General features: G+C 38.0%; 1 protein-coding gene across 7 annotated transcripts in view; it reads left to right on the top strand.

Annotated features, from left to right (window-relative positions):
- Window positions 1-21,293, top strand: part of PFKFB4 (6-phosphofructo-2-kinase/fructose-2,6-biphosphatase 4) — a 116,857-nt gene that overhangs the window by 60,573 nt on the left and 34,991 nt on the right. For all 7 annotated transcript variants that reach the window (XM_030570205.1, XM_030570206.1, XM_030570203.1 and 4 more), the window contains 4 exons: window positions 10,593-10,709; window positions 15,087-15,183; window positions 17,703-17,769; window positions 20,131-20,205. In XM_030570205.1, the coding sequence (XP_030426065.1) occupies window positions 10,593-10,709; window positions 15,087-15,183; window positions 17,703-17,769; window positions 20,131-20,205 (356 nt within the window). The remainder of the gene's footprint in view (window positions 1-10,592; window positions 10,710-15,086; window positions 15,184-17,702; window positions 17,770-20,130; window positions 20,206-21,293) is intronic.

The raw sequence follows: 21,293 nt of genomic DNA, 5'->3' as shown, positions 1-21,293 counted from the left end.
AAGAAGCCTTTTCAACAGAGCATTAGATAACACAAAAATAAATATGAATTCTTAAAATGTTTTCTTCTGCTCATGCACATCTTTCCAGATTGGCCAACCTTTTTCACCTTTTATATGTTTGTTATAGTATTCTATTTTTAACTGATGTAAGTTAAGGTTTTGGTTTCAAAAATAAGTATAAATCCTAATTGTGCATATACATGTTTATATTAATTAAAAAAAGGTATGTTTGCAATGAAAACTTTCACTCCTTTAATTGTTGTAAGCTCCAAGCTAATGCTGTGCTGGAGCACAGAACCAGAAAATGAAACTAACTAGTTTGTTTTAACACCTGTCTACATTACAGTTTTTTAACTGAGTCTGAAACTAGTAACAGGTTTCACAGTGGTAGCCCTGTTAGTCTGTATCAGCAAAAAGAACAAAGAGTACTTGTGACACCTTAGAGACTAAAAAATTTATTTGAGCATAAGCTTTCAATGGCTAAAACCCCCTTCATCGGATGCATGCAGTGGAAAATGCAGTGGAAAATACATTAGGAAGATATATATTAACAGAGAACATGGAAAAGATGGGTGTTGTCATACCAACTCTAATGAGACTAATCAATTAATGTGGGTATTATCAGCAGGAATAAAAAAGCTTTTGTAGTGATAATTAGAGTGGCCCATTTCCAACAGTTGATAAGAAAGTGTGAGTAACAGTAGGGGAAAAATTAGCATGGGGAAATATTTTTTTATTTTGTGTAATGACCCATCCACTCCCAATCTTTATTCAAACCTAATTTAATGGTGTTCAGTTTGCAAATTAATTCCAATTTTGCAGTTTCTCTTTGGAGTCTGTTTTTGAATTTTTTTTTTTTTTTTTTTTTTTTGGAGAATTGCGACTTTTAGGTCTGTAATTGAGTGACCAGGGAGGCTGAAGTGTTCTCTGACTGGTTTTTGAATGTTATAATTCTTGATGTCTGTTTCGTGTTCATTTATTCTTTTGCATAGAGACTGTCCGGTTTGGCCAATATACATGGCAGAGAGGCATTGCTGGCACATGATGGCATATATCACATTGGTAAATATGTAGGTGAATTAGCCTCTGATAGTGTGGCTGATGTGATTAGGTCCTGTGATGGTGTCCCTTGATATGTGGACAGAGTTGGCAATGGGCTTTGTTGCAAGGATAGGTTCCTGGGTTAATGTTTTTGTTGTGTGGTGTGTGGTTGCTGGGAGTATTTGCTTCAGGTTGTGGGGCTGTCTGTAGGTGAGGTTTGGCCCGTCTCCCAGGGTCTGTGAGAGTGAGGGATCATCCTTCAGGATAAGTTGTAGATCCTTGATGATACGCAGGAGAGGTTTTAGTTGGAGGCTGAAGGTGACAGCTAGTGGCATTCTGTTACTTTCTTTGTTGGGCCTGTCCTGGAGTAGGCAACTTCTGGGTATTCTTCTGATTCTGTCAATCTGCTTCTTCACTTCAGCAGGTGGGTATTGTAGTTTTAAGAATGCTTGATAGAGATCTTGCAGGTATTTGTCTCTGTCTGAGGGATTGGAGCAAGTGCAGTTGTATCTTAGAGCTTGGCTGTAGACAGTGGATTGTGTGATGTGGTCTGGATGAAAGCCAGAGGCATATAGGTAAGTATAGTGGTCAATAGGTTTCTGCTATAGGATGGTGTTTATGTGATCATCGCTTATTAGCACTGTAGTATTCAAGAAGTGTATCTCTTGCGTGGACTGCTGCAGTGAAGTAGGTTTTAGTTGAAACTAGTAAGTGATTTAGCTGGCTGTAAATGTAATCTATGTCTACCTGCAGCGTTGTTAATACTCTGTTCGGAACCACAATGCTGAGTGTTACACGTGTCCCACCATCTTTGACAGAAACAGAGATTGTTTCCTGTAAAACAGGCTTTAAATCAGGTGTTTTACGGTGTAGGCAGGACACTATGGGTATGGCTACACTTGAAACGGCAGCGCTTTGAAGTGTGAGTGTGGTCGGAGCGCCAGCACTGGGAGAGAGCTCTCCCAGCGCTGCACGTAAACCACATCCTCTACGGGTGTAGCTTGCAGCGCTAGGAGCCACGCTCCTAGCGCTGCGGCACTGATTACACTGAGGCTTTACAGCGCTGTATCTTGCAGCGCTCAGGGGGGTGTTTTTTCACACCCCTGAGTGCGAAAGTTGCAGCGCTGTAAAGTGCCAGTGTAGCCAAGGCCTAAAACTAGATCCGTGTAACTGCCCAGTCCTCTTTCCTACCAAATTTTTGTGCTCACATAGTGTATGTACTGCTGTGTGTGTGGATGGGATCCCTCCCCCAGATTTTTATAGAATACGCTCATTATGCATAGGGGGTAAATAGTGAGGCTGTTTGTACAACAGCATGGTTGGCATATGGCTTTGTTAGTAAATGATTCAGAGAAGGGATGTCAAAACCTAGTGATTAACCTCAAGGTTACAAACAGTGAGGTGGTATTGGCTAAGCTATTTAGAATGCAAGAAGAGAAAGCAAGATAAATGGTGAAAGGAAACTTTTTTTTTTAATAAAGTATGTTCAACTGAATTGATCTAAAGTGGCAGTTAAGAGATAAGGATTTAGTTCTTTTGTCTTGATAATGTCCCTTTAAATTACTTGTATTATTTTCTATTTATCTTGTCATTGTTTGTTTCCTGATATATTTCTAAAGTAACTCGGCTCTTCCGATGGCATACCTGTGGTTAATTGGACTTTCTTTAAGATTGAGACAGGATAATAGGTAGTGGATCCCCTGGATGCAGTTACCTTTAGTAATCTTGTCCGAGTTGGAAGAAACCATAGTTAGGTATCTCAGTAGACAGTTAGAACACGTGAAACACTAATATTTTTAGATTCTGCCTTGACCAAGATAATCCAACATGAATAAAAATCTGTATAATTTTGGACTAGTAAAAAGCACAACAAAGTACCATCTGAGACAGCTTGGTGTGAAAATATAGGGCTTTTAAAAAGTGTATAGATTTGGCTAAGGTAAAGTGAAAATAAATTGTTCAAAATGACACTGTAGCTGAAGTAAGGGAATAAAACTCACTAAAAGTCAGCTAAGTGTCAATTTTATTTACATCTCCACTTAAATTTTACAGTAGTCTGTCTTGAAAGCATTCTATAACTTCTTGTTTGGGTGCAACTGGGTATGTGTATAATTGGCCTAGATCAAAGCTACTTTTAGATTCAGCTGTTGGGTTGCTTTAAGTTCTGTGCATCTAGGAATCAAATCTAAACCTGAGATTTAATTGAGAACAGTGAAATATACTAAAGCTAAATACTTTTTTGGGGGATAGAGGGAAGGTTATAGAATAAAGGTGAAAAATAAAGGCCATGTTTCCTGCAATTAAAAATAGTTTTTCCTGGAACTGTTTTTTCCTGGAACTGTGTACATCAGTTAGTCTTAAAGATAGAATTTGACAAGTTGAGTAACCTTTTTTTTTTTTTTTTTTAATTTGAGATTCATATAGCACTGTAAAAGTAGGTCACTTTTTCAAAAATATAAAGACAGACATGGTCACTGCCCTGGAGAGCTTACTTTAAGAACTTGTAGGGCCTTTATATACAGTTATCTGTAAAACACGATGAAGGGGCTTAAATGGGGAGAAGGGACGATGGTTGGCAGAGCAGCTATAGAAGATGACGACGACAACAACAACAGTATTTTGGATAGGTGAGAGGAGGGAAGAGAAAGTAGTGAAAGGTAGGTAGCTCAGAGAAGGGAAGGTTGCAATATAAAATGTTAGATGACCAAAATGAGGTAAGGTTGGTGTGGTAATCTCCTTTATTGGACCAGCTTTTGTTTGTGAGAGAGAGACAAGCTTTAGAGCTACACAGAGTTCTTTTTCAGGTCTAGGAAAGGTATGGAGAGTGTCACAGCTAAATACAAGATTGAACAGATAGTTTAGCACATATTCTAAGGGACAATTCAAGGTGAAGTGGTCCATTAACATTCCTGTAGTCATAAAACAAAAAGGGATGGTTAGTGAGTTACAGATTATTGTAATAAACTGTAAATCTAGTGACTTTAGATGAGCAGTTTAGGGCTTGGCTACACTCAAAACTCCAAAGCTTTGAAGTGCGAGTGTGGTCGCGGCGCCAGTGCTGGGAGAGAGCTCCCCGAGGGGATTAGCTTACAGCGCTGGGGCACTGTTTACACTGGCGCTTTACAGCATTGTAACTTGCTGCGCTCAGGGGGGTGTTTTTACACCCCTGAGCGAGAAAGTTGCAGTGCAGTAAAGCGCCAATGTAGCCAAGGCCTGAGTATTTGGGATAGGGAAGATGTCATACAGGGAAAAGAAACAGGATTTGAGAAGAACAGGAATGTGAATGGATATGTTGAAAATCATGCCAAGATTACAAGGCTGGTTTCAGCAGGGTACTGGATTAGTCAATGCTGGCAGAAGAGAGGCTGTGGAGAGGAACTGTGAGCAAGGATGCTCCATATCGCATATAGTGCATTTGGGATGTCCAGGGGATAGATATCTGACAAAGAGTTAAATGTAAGACCAGTTGGAAAGCAGAGGTAGATTAGGAATCACCCACATGAAGGTGGTAATTGAACTTGATATGAAAGGGAGAGAACATACAAATGAACTCTTAGAGATTTCCACAGATAAGGAGCATAAATCAGTAAAGCAAGGGGAGAACCAGAGGCATGAAGGAGGATAACCACAATAATCCGTCTAAAGACTGCATATGGATCTAGAGCAAGGGCAGAGCAGTGCTCCATCCCCTCGCTAGTTTGTGAATCTCCTTGGTCAAGATACTTTTGTTGAAATGAAAAGGGCAGAAGCTAGGTAGGAGGGGAAATCTGCCTTGGCAGCAGGAGTAGACAGTACACACAAGAATTTTGGAGACAGGAGAAAGGTGGGAGGAGAGAAGGTGACAATCAGAGACAGATGGGACTGAGTGAAGCTGTCAGGATATGCATCATAAGTGTGTATCTGTGCTGACTGCAAAGAATTGAGGGTGGGAAAGCTGCTATAGGTACGGGAGAGGGAGCAAAGTAGGAGAAGGTGCAGCATAGTGTAACCCTATCATTCAATGTCCTGGTAATGAAACTGGATGGCTTCAAAGACAAAGTAATACATTAGAAATGCTGGGCAGAATTAATATAAATGGATGCTGCTTCAACTTGTGTATGTAAAGTTTTATAAAATTTACTGCATCACTGGCTCATCTTCCAACCCATAGGGCACTCCTAGTTTTGAATTTCTTTTCTAAGCACTTTGTTAGAAATGTAGCTGCTATCTGTTGTTGGAGGAGAATCAGGCCACGGTTACCGCTGCCCTCTTCTTTGTCTTCAAGATCAACATGTGTTTGCAAAACACTGAAACAAAAATAGTTAAATTTGACAGGACGTAAGATGGGACACAATATGTAGAACCGTCTTATTTGGGAGGGAGGTATTTTCAACCCTCTGTTGTCTATTCTAGTCAGAAAGGATGGTGTGGCTCTTTCTAAGAGCTAAATAGTAGTTCAATTTCAGAGACTAAGGGCTTTGATACAAAGCCCATTGAAATTAATGGAAAGGTTCTTGTCTTCAATGTGCTTTGGGTGATACCCTAATACTTCTATTGACCATAAAAGTTGATTTAAGTGCCAAATAGAAATGAGAAATTTATTCATCAGTTTTAAGTATGTGGAAGGGGAGGGACATTTTCACTCACATAAGTGAAACATAATTTTTAGGCAGTATGTAAACTTAACAATAAGTTAAGACATAAGTTTCACAAGATCACTTGTTAAACATTTTGGTCTGATTTCAAAACATTGACACAGCATGTGCACATCTATTGTGAAATAGTGCAAGTACGAGGAAATAAAAACATCACTTGGTTTTCCTCAGTCTTCAGAAGTTAATAATTTTAACTCCTTTATGCTCATTATTGCTTTTAAAAGGCTACTGGACAATCCTAACTTTACTTTATTGTGGGAACCTATTTCCTTTCTTTTTCCAAAATTCATATGGAATCTAAAATGAAACATTTGGTATGGAGTGCCAGGTTGGTATGAACAATGCTATTTCACATAGTCACATTTTCATCAGGATAACAAACTATATTTATGTTTTTCCCAATTGTTATAACTCGTGGCCATATGACAATTTCTGTCTGTTGTTGATAATAGGAAATTGATTTGACAGGGTGAATACACAATACTTTCCTTGATGTGTTTAGTTCTATAAGCTTGTGACTATTTGGTTAAAAAACATCTTATTTTCTTGCATGCATTACATATATTTCTAAAACGGCTGAGTGAAGTATGCAATATGGTCATGAAGTACTGGATTGTAGCAGTCCAGATTCCTTTTGCCATTTTGCATGGTAGTGAATATAGTAAGGTATTATAGTGTTCTTGAAATGTCAGTTTCTATTAAGAATACTCTTGTAGTATTTTTCTTTTGGGAAGCGAGAATTATTGTAGACCCTGTATACCCTGAATGCATTGGTGGCAATTCTGCTAATCACTGCCATAGTATTAAAATAATGCTTGCACTATGTTTTAGTGGTAGTAATACAATTTTCCTCTTTAAACATTTTGTGTTGTAAACATAATTTTATAGTTTGAGGTTTTATAACGGTTATCCTTTTCCTATCCCTCTTTCCTCCTTCCTTTTCATTGGGTGCACTAATAATTAAAGAGCACAGGCCATCCAGACTAATTAGATCAATTTTTTATTTCTTGTCTCTTAATTAAATTGAAAGACATTAAAGCCCAAGGGGGGGTGGGTTCTCAACTAGTTGTCGGGAAACGGAGAAAGGAACAAAGCTCAGCTTCCAATACTAAGTGGCATTGTTCACAGGGGGATGTGAAAATAGGGAAATTTCAGTTATTTTTAAAAAAAGGGTTTACATTTTTCAGCAGTTGACATTGGCATGGTGGAATTTCTTAAGCTGCATCACCTTAGCCCTTGGGTCATAGTCACTTCCCATGCTATGAACTAAATGAACACATGCAGTAACGTTTCTGTACATGTGTTGTACTTTGTCAGGAGAGAAATCTATAGTTAAGATTATGTGAAAACTTCTGTTGTCTCCTTTTTCTGTATATTTGAAACGTCCCAAAAAGTTCTTGTATTTTTTCTGACATTTAATACCTGGTCTCAGCTAAATGTGACTTTTTCCCCCCTGGACACTAATTAGAAGAATTAGTGTACTCGGTTTTTTGGTTAGGCGATTGTTGCAGGGAGAAAAAGTAAAAAAAAATCTTCATTTGTTCCTGCTGAATTCAAAAGTCTGAACTTCAGAAGTTTAAACTTCCCAGGTGGCTGGTCCTTGCTGAGGACACACATGTCTTCAAGCTACCTTACTGCTGAAATATTTCAAGCGTAATAGAGTATTTCCTCTAACGTTAGTTACAGTATTAGTTGCAGGACTGTGGAGTTAAGTAAATACACAGTCCTGCAGATTATAGTGCCTTAAAGGCTAGGGCTGAATTTAGTTTTGTTCCTCTTTCCTTACATATGTAGTAGCTGTCACTTATTGGTACCAGTCTCTTTATAGATAGAAGGCATCCCCCCAACCAACTTGGCATTTATAACTGAAATATTTAGTGAGAGTGGGAATCAGGGCTACCGTTGTAATTGGGATCAGCAAATTATTCCCTTGGCTTTCTAATAGTAGGGTGACATATCCAAAGAATTGTGCCTATAGTGATTAGAGCATCAGATTCGGTGCATATGTTAAACAGCAGGAGCATAGGTTCCTAATAAAGGGAGCCTCATGAAATTGTACTTATGGGAGTTATTCTCAGTCTTAAGCATAGTTAAGGAAAAAACATTAGTCATATTTATGCTACTGCTCTTCACAGTTATGGAATAAAATGTGTAAAGGCTATCAACCCATGTATTTCTGCATATAACTTGGCCACTAGATCTGTGGCATTCAGAAGAAATGTCCATCATGGATATGTTGCATAATTGATGTGGGTTTTACAGCTTCTTCTATGGAATCTAGCACCAGTCTGTGATGGAACCCTGAGCAATGTGGGCCATTGATCTAATTAGAATGGCAATTCATATGTTTGTCAATGAATTACATTATCGTAAAAGAGGTAATAGTGCTGGATGGTTCTGAACAGTTCATAGGTCTGCAACATGAAGACTAGGGGCATATTTACATGAGCACTTGCTGTGTGGCAAGCTGGGATGTAAGTGTACAGCGTTCCAGCATGCTGTGCACTAACTGCCCATGGGTACCTTGCAGATGTGCACTAGCAGTTCCCAAGTGCATTTTCAAACTAGGGAACTTTTAGTGTGCTTCAGCAGGGTTCCCATGGAGAGTGCACAGTATGCTGGAGCGCTGTTGATTTACACTCTAGCTTGGCATGCTTGTGCTTGAGTAGATGTGCCATAGGAATCTGTGCTAGTTCAGCAGTACGGAAAGTGGTGTCCATTGTAATGCCGTATTACAAGTCTTTGTAAGTGTTCTGTGAAATGACTGCTGTGGGAAGAAAGTTGAATTTGCATTGCTCACCCTATGCAAATGTCAGTATTTGTTGTAAGAATAATTTTGAAGTCATATATGTTAGCCATACATGTCATGTTAAAATCTGGAAATTCTGTTCAGAAAGTAAAAAAAATCTTTTTCGTTTACACAGGCCCCATATAGAGTATGTTGAGTGAAGCAGCACTGTGAGCTTTCTCAGCACATCAATTGCATACAAATCAATTGCTTATTGTCAGTTTCTACAACTTGTATTCCAGTGCTTTCTCTGGATAACTGTTCAAAATTCAAGTTGGGTATTTCAAATGAAATCTGCAAGATGTAAATAATGATACATCTCTTGGACATTCTAGGGTCACTTCGATTTTTCCTGGCAATGATGTCTCGTCTCGTATCTGGGATTTTTCAGGGAGCTTGTGAGAAAAGCTGACAGGAGAATAAATACCATACTTCTTCCATTTCGCAAACTTCTTGTATCCCCCCTCCTTGCTATTTGGAATTACAGTTCACAGAATTGAGAGAGAGGAAAAATGTACCAGAAGACATTATGGTCCTGGTTTTACAAGAACTTCAAAGCCCGTACACAGACAGTACTGCTTGGTTTGGTAGCTGCACAAGTTTGTACCAATGTCTTTCTGGCGTCTTAGAATGACATGCAATCTGAAAGGAATTTAAATTTCTATTCTGATCCATCCATTTTCCTGGAAAAATAGGTTACTTTATGCAACCTTTGCACAATACAGTACAGTAACTCCTCATTTAACATTGTCCCACTTAACTTTGTTCCAATGTTACGTCCCTGCTCAATTAGGGAACATGCTTGTTTAAAGTTGTGCAGTGCTCCCTTATCACGTCATGGCTGCCTGCTTCTAAGATTCTGTGGAAGAGCAGTGACTTTACAAGGGAGCATTGCACAAATTCTGCTTCTTCGCTTCCTCCCCCTCCCTCCCAGGGCTTCCCCCACTGCCAGACAGCTGTTTTGCAGCACTTAGGACTTTCTGGGAGGGAGGGGGAGGAGCAGAGAAGCCCCATGTCTCCACTCCTCGCCTTCCTTCCCAGAAAATCCCAAGTGCCACTAAACAGCTGTTTGGCAGTGCTTGGGTCTTTCTGGGAGGGAGGGGCAGGAGCAGGTAAGAACTATAGAGAAAGTGCTATAGAGAAAGGAAATTAATGTCTGAATTAAGCCAGGGGGAAAAAAAAACTTATCTATTTTGTTTGCCTGTTTGTTTTTTATTGTTATAAAGGCCCTGGACTATTTACATATGTTCTTTACTTTTAGGCAGCCTTGTGCTATAAAGTTTCATTTGTAGCCATGATGGATTCAAGGAAGGTAGTTGAATCCATACTGTTTTACTACTAGAAGTATTTGAAACACTTGCCATTTGAAAGGAATACTGCCAAGGTTTCCAAACCGGAAATTTAACTTGTTTTAAAGTATAATTTCATGAAATTATCTAATTTTAAGCATATATATTGAGAATTATAGTTGTGGTGATGTTTTATTACTTTATCCTCTGTTGGCTGGACAGTAGTTAACACAAGCACTGTTTCTAGAGCTGTGGTGACATCAATAGTGTTTGGAAAGAACAAGAGAGTGCTGTTTTGGTATGATAGGGAACTCTGTGATGTATTAAACAGCAGAAGTCATGTTTGTTTCATCTCCACTTGAAAAACAGAAAAGGAGATGGTTAATAGGGCTGAAATCTTGCATTTTAAGAAGACGTTAAAAATGGAAAGTTTTGAAAATGAGACAAACATTTCTGTCCTTTCGATGTAAATGCAGAACTGAAGTAGAAGGCATCGTAAAACTCACACCCACGCGCACCCCTGTTGTTTTTTAATATGAATGCAGATGTGTAAGTTTATTGTTTGTTATCCACAAAGCAGGGATAAATGTCCAGTGTTGCACAGCTTCCACTGACTCACTTCACTAAAGCTGTGGACAAATTAGAGCAGAGTCCAGTTGCACTGCATGCTAGGGAAAACTTTGAAAGTGGTGTAAATGGAATGCTGTAATGGAATAACCACTGAATGCATGACCTGTCTGACCAGCCACTTCCTTAAGGGCTTACACTCCATAATGTCCTGGTTTTACTTGAGCCTTTGCTTGGTGTCATGTTAATTGTAAACATTTCTTTTTCTTTCAGTCTGTATGACCAATTGTCCTACACTGATTGTCATGGTGGGCCTCCCAGCTAGAGGGAAAACGTACATCTCCAAGAAACTGACACGCTACTTAAACTGGATTGGAGTGCCTACAAAAGGTTTTGTTCTGCTTTCCTTTACATCACAAGGTTTCTTTTGGGAGTGTTAGCTTTTTTTATGTATTTCCCTGTTGTTTCTTCTTACCCTCTTGTCAATGTCCTTCATTCGGTGTATACTTACTTTCTTTATTCCATTTAAATTTCATTCTGTATATCAGCTGTTTTGTCTGATCAGTTTTTCCCTTTTTCTAGACAGATTCCTGAATGAACTCTCTGCTTTTATCTTCCATGTACTGACTCTTACAATTGACTAACTTGTTTTGGTATCTGAGAAGAGATTTTGTTTACTGGAGAGGCCTGAGTTAGCACTCCTTGAATCAGTTCCTAACTTTACCATTGCCTTTCTATGTGACCTTTGAGGCAATCTCTTAATTTCTCTGTGCTACTCTTTATCTTTATCACATAAAATGGATGTAATAGTATCTATCTCATTGTTGCTCACTGGGTAATGTTGGTAAAGCACTTAGAGAGCCTCAAATAAAGGCACTAAGTAAAAATAAAGTAATAGTTTATTTTGTGGAGTGGGCAGGGACTCTGAATCTTTTAGAGATGACTACAAATCTAAAGTTTGGAAGACTTAACCAACCCATTACTAAGTGTAAAGACTCAGTATGTTACTACAGTAATGGGGGCCATATACATACTATAGATATCTACCTGTAGTGCAGTTAAACAACATAGCTATTGTGAAAGGTCAAACTTCTGACGGCGTATATTAAGATCAGACACTCATTTCTTAACTGCTTTTGAAGGAAAAAAAAAGAAATATGGAAAATGTGTTCTGGGCTGTATTTAGACTGCCATTTGACTTTGTCAAACCCTTCCTATTAAGTTTAGGATTGGAATTTTTAAAATATTTATAATTTTATAAATCTAACATTATTTGCATTAGGTAGATGATTATGGAAATGGCATGTAGCTTATTGGTAGGTGATAGATGCTAAGAGTTCTTGTGGAAGAGTGGGGTGTACATATAATATTTCCAAAATATTGTTTCAGTTCTGACACCAGTGTCCTCTCTGAGTTGTAGCAAAAATCCAGGGCCTTGCAGTTTGGTTTCCAGTGGAGGTGAAATCACTGATTCAGATTCAGGGTACCTTTTAAAGTGTAACCTGCTTTTTTTTTATACACATGCAGCAGTCATGAAATGAGACAGCCATGCAGACCATTGCCTTCTTATAGGAAACTCAGGCCAACACTGCTGTCTAGTTCTCAGAGAGGAATCCGAGCCCAAGGCAGAGAGCAAACTCTCCTGCTGCTCTCGCAGTTTTTTCTCTCTCTCTCTTCCCCCGAAGCTTCTTCTAACCAAAATTAACATTCCTACAGAGTCAAAACTTGCTTGCACATTAAGAAAAATAACTTACAAGGCTGTGCCAGCTGTTGACATCTCCTATTCAGATGATGGGGCAAATTTAACTATTACGTTGACTTTTTAAAACTTTTTTTTTTTTTAAAATAAGGTAACTAAGTGTAATATATCCTTTTAAATTCAGCAAGCTATTATAGTAGCCAAGATTCCTGTACTGCCTTATCGTGCTTATCAGGGATGGTTATTGAACTCAAAGAGATAAATGCTGCACATTCAACTTGGCGAAGCAAAAATCCTGTGTTGAACAATACGTAAGACGCGCAAGACACTATCCATGTCCAAGATTGGAAGAGTAGATTGTGGGTCTCATCCACAGGCGCCGGCTTCCAGTTGTCCTAGGGGGTGCTCAACCCCTGCTCAGCCCCAAGCCCTGCTCCCACTCCATTCCTTCCGTAAATCCCTGCCCCGCCTCTTCCTGCCCCATCCTCCCAATGCTGCACCCTGGCCCCACCTCTTCCCACCCTGCCTCTTCCTGTTCCTTTCCCCAAGCATGTCTGGTCCCCACTCCTGCCTCTCCCTTCCAGCACCTTCTGCATGCCTCGAAACAGCTGTTCCATGGTGTGCCAGAGGCGCTGGGAGGGAGAGGGAGGAGTTGATTGGCAGAGCTGCTGGCGGGCATGAGGTGCTGGAGGAGAAGAGGGCTTATCAATTGCAGTAGGCAGGGATAATTGGCTTGAACTGTGGTAAAAGTTCCACAAACTTAAATAACAGGTCTGTAAATTTAAATGTTTGTGTTTTAAAAATTAAAATTTTAAAATGAACTGGGTATTCAGGAAGGGAATCCTTCTGTATCATCTCCATTACAAACCTTGCCATTTGTATGGTTCTGTTGCTATTTCTAATTCCTGACTAGGCTGTCAGTGAGGGTTGTCCTGATAATGGCTGCTGGGGATTTACAGTCATATGATCTGTAGTCTAGTCCTCCTTGCTGCTGTTGGAAAATATATCTTGCATTTAATCTTTAGGTTCAGAGGAACAGCTTGTTATTTTGTCATCATGAATGCAATTTCATCAGAGTTGAATCAGTTTAAAATACCTTTCCACTGATCGAATAGATAGCTCTTGCGTAGTCTATCACTCTGTTGTCGTAGGCTAACTTGATGGATGGTATTTAAGTAATAAATGTCTGGTCTTGTACCCTTTTCATTCTGAGGTTTCTTAATGTCATTTAAAAATAACAGAATGTACTCAGTATAGTAAGATTTTATAGCCTTTGATGTGGATATTAAAATTATTAGATTATCAAAAATCCAGGGTCAGATGAGTGGCATCTTCTCACATAGCTCATGTTAAATGAAATAAAGAACATTGAGACAGATAGCCTGAGGCTCCCATAATGAGAATTATTTAAAAAATAATTAGACATTTGCTTTTACCCTTTCCGATCAAATCAAATCCAGGTAGCCTAAGGGAGCTAAGTGCTCAAATTCAATTGAATTTCAGTGAGATTTGGGTATTCTACTTCCGTAGGCTCTTTTGGATAATCCCAAACTGTGTACTACATTTGGACCACAAGATGCTAAATTAAATTGGGTTTCTTCAGTGAGATTTCTGCATTGAATAGATGCTAATCATAAGGGAAAGGGTGCCCTAGGGAGAAGCAATATAGAATCTTTTTTAGAAAGAATTTCGTGCATGGCTAATTTTGCAAACTGTACTTTTCGGTAGTCCTTAATTTTAAAGGGCTTTGACATGAAGAAAAGATCTTTTTCTTAATCAAAAAAAAATCATTCTTAAAGTTCCTTTCCCTCTTCTGCATATTCTTCTCTTGGGTTCTTATACGATGATTAGTTTGTATGGAAATTGTCCTGATGCCACTCAAGACATAGATGCCATTCAATTGGTTACTCAAGTTTCCACCGGCTGTACTAGCTAATTTATTGTGATGACTGTTACAGTTCAGCAGTATGTTTTGTCCAGGATTAAGCTACTATTAATTTCCTAGTCTGTGACCCTTTTTAATGCTGTTGTCAGGAGAGTCTGAACAACAGCTCAGTAGTTAATTTCCGCTATTTCTTTACCTCCTTCTGGAAATGAAGACTGGCAAGTAGCAGTAGTTCCTCAAACAGAATGTTCAATCCAGGTTAGTTTAAACAAATGCTCAAGGTACAGCAAAGAAAACCCCTAAACACAAAAGAAGATTAACATTAGTTGCTGTACTCAGAACCTTATTTTATAAACTTAATTCTGGTACAGTTCCATTTGATTTGTTTGCTAAGTCAAACTGTGCTTGTCAAAGTCATACTGGTGCCTTTGATCACCTGTGCTGTGACACTCCTGCTTGCATAGACCTTTGTCCAGACACAAGACAATTGCCCTTTGATCAATGACAGCACATTTTATTCAGCATATGTGCAATAAATGCCCTGCACTTTGTGCCCTTCTATACATTTTTAACCCATAGGAAGTTTTTCAGGATGGTATATACACTTGTTACTTCTTATAGAATATAAGTAAATAGGTTGTGTTCACATAGTACAGTATGTTGGGGGAGAGAGGAGGAAGTAAGATGTATTTGGCCAAAAACTAGGCTGACTAATTCCACATATAACTCTTTTTTTTCTCTTTATGTAATATTAACCTTTGGATATTAGGTGCTCTGGAAATACAATTTCACTAAAATAATTTGTGGAAAGAAAAAAGATTATTGAAGTGCTTTACAGAAATGAATTAAATTAACTCAACATTTCTGTGAGGAAGGAAGTAACTTAACCTATTTTACAGGTGGGAAAACTGAGGCACAGAAAAGTGAACTGATTTGCCTAAAGGTGCGCAGAAGACTGTTGAATAGAACCCAAATTTTCTCACACTTTGTCCTATTTTGTAACCACAAGGCATTTCTTTACTGAAATGAGAAGTATAACTAGTTTTGTTGTCCAGGTACAAACTAGACTGGTCTGTTCCTGGAGGTGAATTTGTTTCAGAACTGTCATTAAATGTGATTTTTTTTTAAATGCTAATTACTTGCAGGATTATTAATCCCAACTAATAGTGACTCTTCTCCACAGAATTTAATGTTGGTCAGTACCGTCGAGATTTGGTAAAAACATACAAATCCTTTGAGTTCTTCTTGCCAGACAATGAAGAGGGCTTGAAAATCAGAAAGTAAGTTGAAATATAGTTTAATTCTAATGATATTTTGTAATGTACTTTTGGGAACTGCTGTGTATTCTGATTGTGTATGCCCTGGAGACCTCTATAGGACTATATTAGATACCAAAGAAATGAAATCTTAGAGGAGCAAAAACAATGACGAGTCCAGTGGCATCTTCAAGACTAACAGATTTATTTGGGCATGAGTTTACCCATGAAAGCTTATGCCCAAATAAATCTGTTAGTCTTGAAGGTGCCACCAGACTCCTCATTGTTTTTGTGGATACAGACTAACGCAGCTACTTCCTGATACTTAGAGGAGCAGAGGCAGCGTATTTTGTTTGGACTGTTTAAAATTTAATTTAACATTTTGTTTTAACTCAAACAACTAAAGCAGTTAGTTAAAGTCTCTGGCCCTTCAACAGGCTGTGAATGCTGCCATTCCATTTCACAGGTACCTCAAGTAGACTGCCAATAAAAACAGAGTAGATGAGACTTGATATTCCTAGTATTTCTAAGGTGGTGAATAAGTAGACTCCCTTTGTCCCCTTTTTCCCACTGCCAAAAAGGGTGCGTACCTATCTTTTTCTCTTTTGCCACTCATATTAGAATTTCTATTCTGATTTAAAGTGTATTTGAATATATTCCAATCGGTGCTTCAAGGGAGCTGGAGCTGCACTGTCTCTGTCCGACAGCATGAGAACTTCTTCGTATTCTGTATGCAGTCAAGTCTGCTGGTGAATTGCACTGATTAGCTCTCTGTTTGCTATGGCTGGAAATTAGGCGGAGGGAGCGGAGCACCAGCGGTAAATACTATGGGCAAAGAAAGCAGATGGAACTCCTCCAAACTGTGAGGAGGGAAGGCTGCTGGTCATGGTGAGAGAACCACTGGTATGGAGTTGGGGAGAAAGATTCTCTATCACAGAAGCAGAGATAAGAAAGGCAGATGGGCAGCAGGACAAGAGGGAGCCAAATCCTCTCTGAATTGTGATGCAAAACCAAATATTTGAAATTTGTGTCTTTTTCCGCCCATCACTGAGACCTTCCATTCAGTATTTTGTATTTCTCTTTCAACAAGCAATATCACTAATACAAGGAACAGGGCAATTTGCAGAAGAACCTCCTGTGTGGTTGTGACATGAGAGAGATGCGTTTCATTGGCCTCCTAAGTCTCTACCTTTTTAATTATAGCTAAAATTCAGCTTAATGTGCCTCCATGACACTTATTAGACTAAAAGACTGGAATTACAGTAATTGATAAAACACATGATCAAATCAGCCCCATTTGCTGCGAAGGGAATGGGAAGTGTATTTAGTTATTGAAGGATTGATTCATGCATCTTAACTTCCAAACTCTATTAACAAGTAGCTGTTGGTATAGAAATATTTGCAATGTAAAAGTTGTTGGAATTAAAAAGCAATCATTTTTTTCTTTTAAGACAAAGTTTTTACCAAGAGCACAGAATATCAGTTACACTTGGAAAACTAGACATTTCACTTCGGAATCTAAAATAGAGAAGCGATGCCAGTAAAACCCATTGTAGGATATTAAGCCAAATACAGCCTGTTTGGCAGCTTCCATATGTCACTTAGGTTGGTTGTTAGCAAAGATTGTTGCTATCTGATGGATTATGTGAAATACCATTTCCTGGTAGATAAATTGTCCATTTCACAAAGAGTAAACAGACATTATCCATAGTATTATTTAGATACTGAAAATCTTATTTCACTTTGAGATTATTACTAGATCTGGTCAAATAATTGAGTGGAAGAAAATTGATCTGAACGTTAAGCCATTTTAAATCAAAATTGGAGGGTTTTCTGTGTTCTTCCAGCCAACTCTAAATATTATATTGTCTCATTTGTGATTCAGTTTCAGACTAGTGGCTGTGGTTGTGTTAATTTACATTAAAACGAATACACACTAAATTTAAGACAAAATGAGAGTTGAGCATGCTAAAAACAAGAGAAAAACCATAAGAAATCCATCATGGAAGTCCAAAGCAAGTAGACTACTGAGAAATAGCTGCAACAATTATTCATTTTAACCTAAGAAAATGAGGCCACAACTCAGAACAGTGAGCAACCATGTTTTCTTACTGGAAAACCAAATTAAGAGTCAACTGCCCATGGATAAGTGTTTTGGGGAGAAGACGGGGGAATCTTTCAGTTTAAGTGGCGTTTTTATTATAATATTATTTTATGGATCTGTGAACAATGATCCAGCGTTGTAAACTGGGCAGTAGAACATTCTGCATGTTATGTGCTGACCTGTGCAACATGTCAGATTGCCAGAGGAGGTCTGCTTTCGTTTTTGTCCAAAGCTGCATGCCTGTGATCTATGGCCTTGGGCAAGTCAGTTCACCTCTTTGCCCATTTCCCCACCTGTAATGCGGAGATAGTACATATCAAATATATTGATGACTGACTAATGTTTCTTCAGCACTTTGAAAGCAAAGAGTTGTGTAGTGCTAAGCATGATTATGGATAATTAAATTAGTTAAACTAGCATGTGTCTTTTTTCCTTTAAGACAGTGTGCCTTAGCAGCTCTGAATGATGTCCAGCAGTACCTCAGTGAAGAAAATGGACATGTGGCTGTAAGTTTTCTGTCTTGAAGGCAAATTCTTGGAGCGTGATCTCTGCAAAATCACCAGCCTGTCCTGGATTATACATAATCTGATTCAGTCCAGAATCATTTCATTATGTGTCTTAAATTTTCTTTGTAAATGGAAACTGGATTTATGTTGCTGCTGCAATGGTCATTTTGTGAAAGGAAAACATGATATTTTCAGAATTAAATCCTGAAACAGCCTCCCTTAGATATGTGTGGGTGATGTCTAATGCTACCAAGCTGTGCTTGTGCTGAGGAAAGTGCCTGTGCTTTTATATGGTAAAATATCCTGTTTAATCATAATATAGATGCATCCGGAACCATTTGGTATCCTACTCCAATGTTTAAATCAAAGGTAAAAATGTTTTAAAAATTTTCCTAAAAGAAGTGCCTGAATACTAGTGTTGTTGACACTCTAAAAATGCCTCTGAGAAGTAGGACAAAGTTACATTTAATCTGCTGAAGATTTTCTTCCTTTGTGAAAATAAAACCCAGTGGGCCACACCCAGTGGGTTGTAAATTAAAGGTAATGCCACCAATGTTGCACATAGTGTTTTAAATTTTGCTCGCAGTTTGATCAGTGATGGCACAAACTCCTGTTGGAACACAGTTAGTATAACTGTTAAAGGAAAACTACTTGGGAATGCACGTGCACACGCGCTTTTACTTTCTACTAAGTTGTAATTTATTGGCGTGGTTTTTGAGATTTGAATCTTCAGTGTAAAATTTGGCTGTTAGAATCTCTGTCATCTAATGCCAGTATTCAAAACACGGGCTGTTCATTCAAATGACATTTTAATTTTGTTTCCTGTGGGGGATTATTAAGTTTTCTGCATAATTTGAACTCTGTTTTTGAGACTGTTGATGTGCAGCTGTCACTCAGTGTTCAGTGAGTTAGTCAAACTAACATTTTATTGTAAATTTAAGCCATAATTTGGGACTCAAAATAACATTTTATATCTTGTATACTATTTAAATGTTGCTTATGAAGAAATTGATGCCTGTTTCACTATTAGGAAAACCTACAATTCATGGGTATGGTTTACAAGTTTTGCAAGGCTCCTTCTCTCTGTTTTGATCATTACACTTTACTGTACTTTTAATGTTTTGAGTAATGTAGTGATTGTTTATATAATAAGGTCTATACTTATCTGCCAGAACAGTTATTCCATTAGAACGTGTAAGGGTGTAAATGTGTAATATGAATTTATTTCAAAACTTAATCTGTCTGTGAGTTCATAGTAGTGCAAGTATCTTTTTATTTCTTAGTATTTAAAAAAACAAAACAAAACAGAAGAAGCTAAATTTTATCATGCTATTTGGAGTGTTGAAAAATAAGGACATGCTATTTTAAGGATCTTTTTTACTTTTTATGCTCAATTTTAAAAATCAAAATAAATTGCCAAATGCAACCGATTTCATAGAAGTCTCAACAAACATGAAAGTTTGCATAATAGAATTTATGTGGCTGAAGATATTTTCCATTTAGTCACCTGTTTTGTGATGTACCCAAGGTGTGTGCAGTTCTCACAATAATGTTCACCATGTACATTCTGCTTATGAATAGGAAAATTATGAATATGATTTCTAAAGTAATTAATAAATGGCATGAATTATATTCCATTTATATAGTCAGAACCTCTCTTTACATCATACTTTCTTTTCAGTTTTTATATGAATAATCACATTCTCTTATGGAGGTTTTCCCATCTTATCTAGTTTCTGAAAGCTTTTGGCAGCTGGAAAACGTCTACAGGGAAATTCAATAAGTTTTCCTCTTTGTATACTGTTCAAACAAGAGTAGGAGTATATGCAGCTCTTAAAATGTATGGGAGGTACATGGCATAAGTACAAGAGAGCAGAACAGGATCCCGTGAGATCATGCTCATCATGTTCATTCTTGAAGTGAATAATATTGTGAGGTTTTTTATTTTCTAAAAGCATGGTGTGTTAAATTAGGCATCTTTGAAAAATTCCAGCTTTAATCATCAGCAGTACTGAACTAGATTGTGTGTGTCTGTGCGGCATTTACTTTTTGAAAGTGGAGGCCACTTTAGAAATGTTACTTGACATTTTCACTACTAGGGTAGATAGAGATGCTTCAGAAAAGTGAGTTCTCAACCCCGGTGCTATTTTATGTGTTCAGAATTCTTATGGCCATAATCTAGTGCCAGCAGAGTTTTTGACATAGTTCCTGGGAGTGACTTATTTCTGTTTATAGGGTTGTGTTTATTTGCTGTTTAAGTTGAAGGCCTTGGAAACTTTTATTGATCGTTTAGTGTTGTTGTCAAGATGTGGCAATATTCTGACTCTGCTAAGATACTGTTTTCTCTGTCATTTGTCTTAGGTTTTTGATGCTACAAATACAACACGAGAACGCAGAGAAACCATCTTCAGATTTGGTGAGGAGAATGGTTATAAGGTGAGTCAATAGGTAAGATGCTTGGAATATTAATCTGACTAATGTGGATGCATGGTTTTGTCTTATGCTCTAGTGACATTGTGATCAGAATTGTGCTAACATCAACTAAGTTTTTAAATGATGTTGGCCAGTAGAAATCTAGCAATTTTTTTGTGACGAGTTTAGAACAGTGTTTTTTTTTCCCCCTGAGAATGCTGTTTGAATCCTGGTGAAGTTAATCAGTAGCCCTGTTTTATGTTATGGCTCCCTATAACAAATAAATGTTGTTCATATAAACGTTAGCAATAACTGTTTCAAACATAAACAGGAAGGTGTCTGGTGGCACCTTAAAGACTAACAGATTTATTTGGGCATAAGCTTTCATGAGTAAAAACCCCCACTACTTCAGATGCATGGAGTGAAGAAGTGAGGTATTTCACCCACGAAATCTTATGCCCAAATAAATCTTTTAGTCTTTAAGGTGCCACTAGACTCCTTGTTGTTTTTGTGGATGCAGACTAACATGGCTACCCCCTGATACTTGTTTCAGACATGGTTGTCATTAGCCCAGTTCTGATTCTGTTCTGAACAATATCCTATCACTGCCTTCCTTTAGAAACTTTGATAAATGGAGAGAGGTTTTCTGTTTTGTTTACTGTTTTATACAGATAAGTTTGTATTTAGCAGACTGTATTATTTGGGTATAGGATTTTTTGGCATTCAGCATTTTCCTAGTAGTCTTTGTTTTTTCCCCCAATCTAGCTTCTTCATAGGTCTTTGGAAAAGCATATCATGTACATCTCATATGTAAGATTTGCTCTGTTAAAGAGCCTTTTAACACTGAAATGCTTTTATTTTAAAGGTATCAATTACATTTAGGAGTGCTGATTCACTTCCTTCCACTCTCCATTTTCGCTTCTTTGCCAATCTGCATTTTCTTGCCCCAGAATCTCTCTGTTATTGAAAGGTGCTTGTGAAAATTATAGAGCCTAATGCTGCAAAGTGCAACTTTTAGTGGGGCATTGAGTACCCTGTAAGACCAATCCTAAGTCGACATAGGAATGTTTGAAGCATGGCATAATTAGCAAGACTTGATACATGAACTGGTG

Source organism: Gopherus evgoodei, chromosome 7, assembly GCF_007399415.2.
Source record: "Gopherus evgoodei ecotype Sinaloan lineage chromosome 7, rGopEvg1_v1.p, whole genome shotgun sequence".
Classification (NCBI taxonomy): domain Eukaryota; kingdom Metazoa; phylum Chordata; order Testudines; family Testudinidae; genus Gopherus; species Gopherus evgoodei.
Note: the sequence above shows the minus strand (reverse complement) of the source record. Positions and strands in the feature narration are given on the sequence as shown.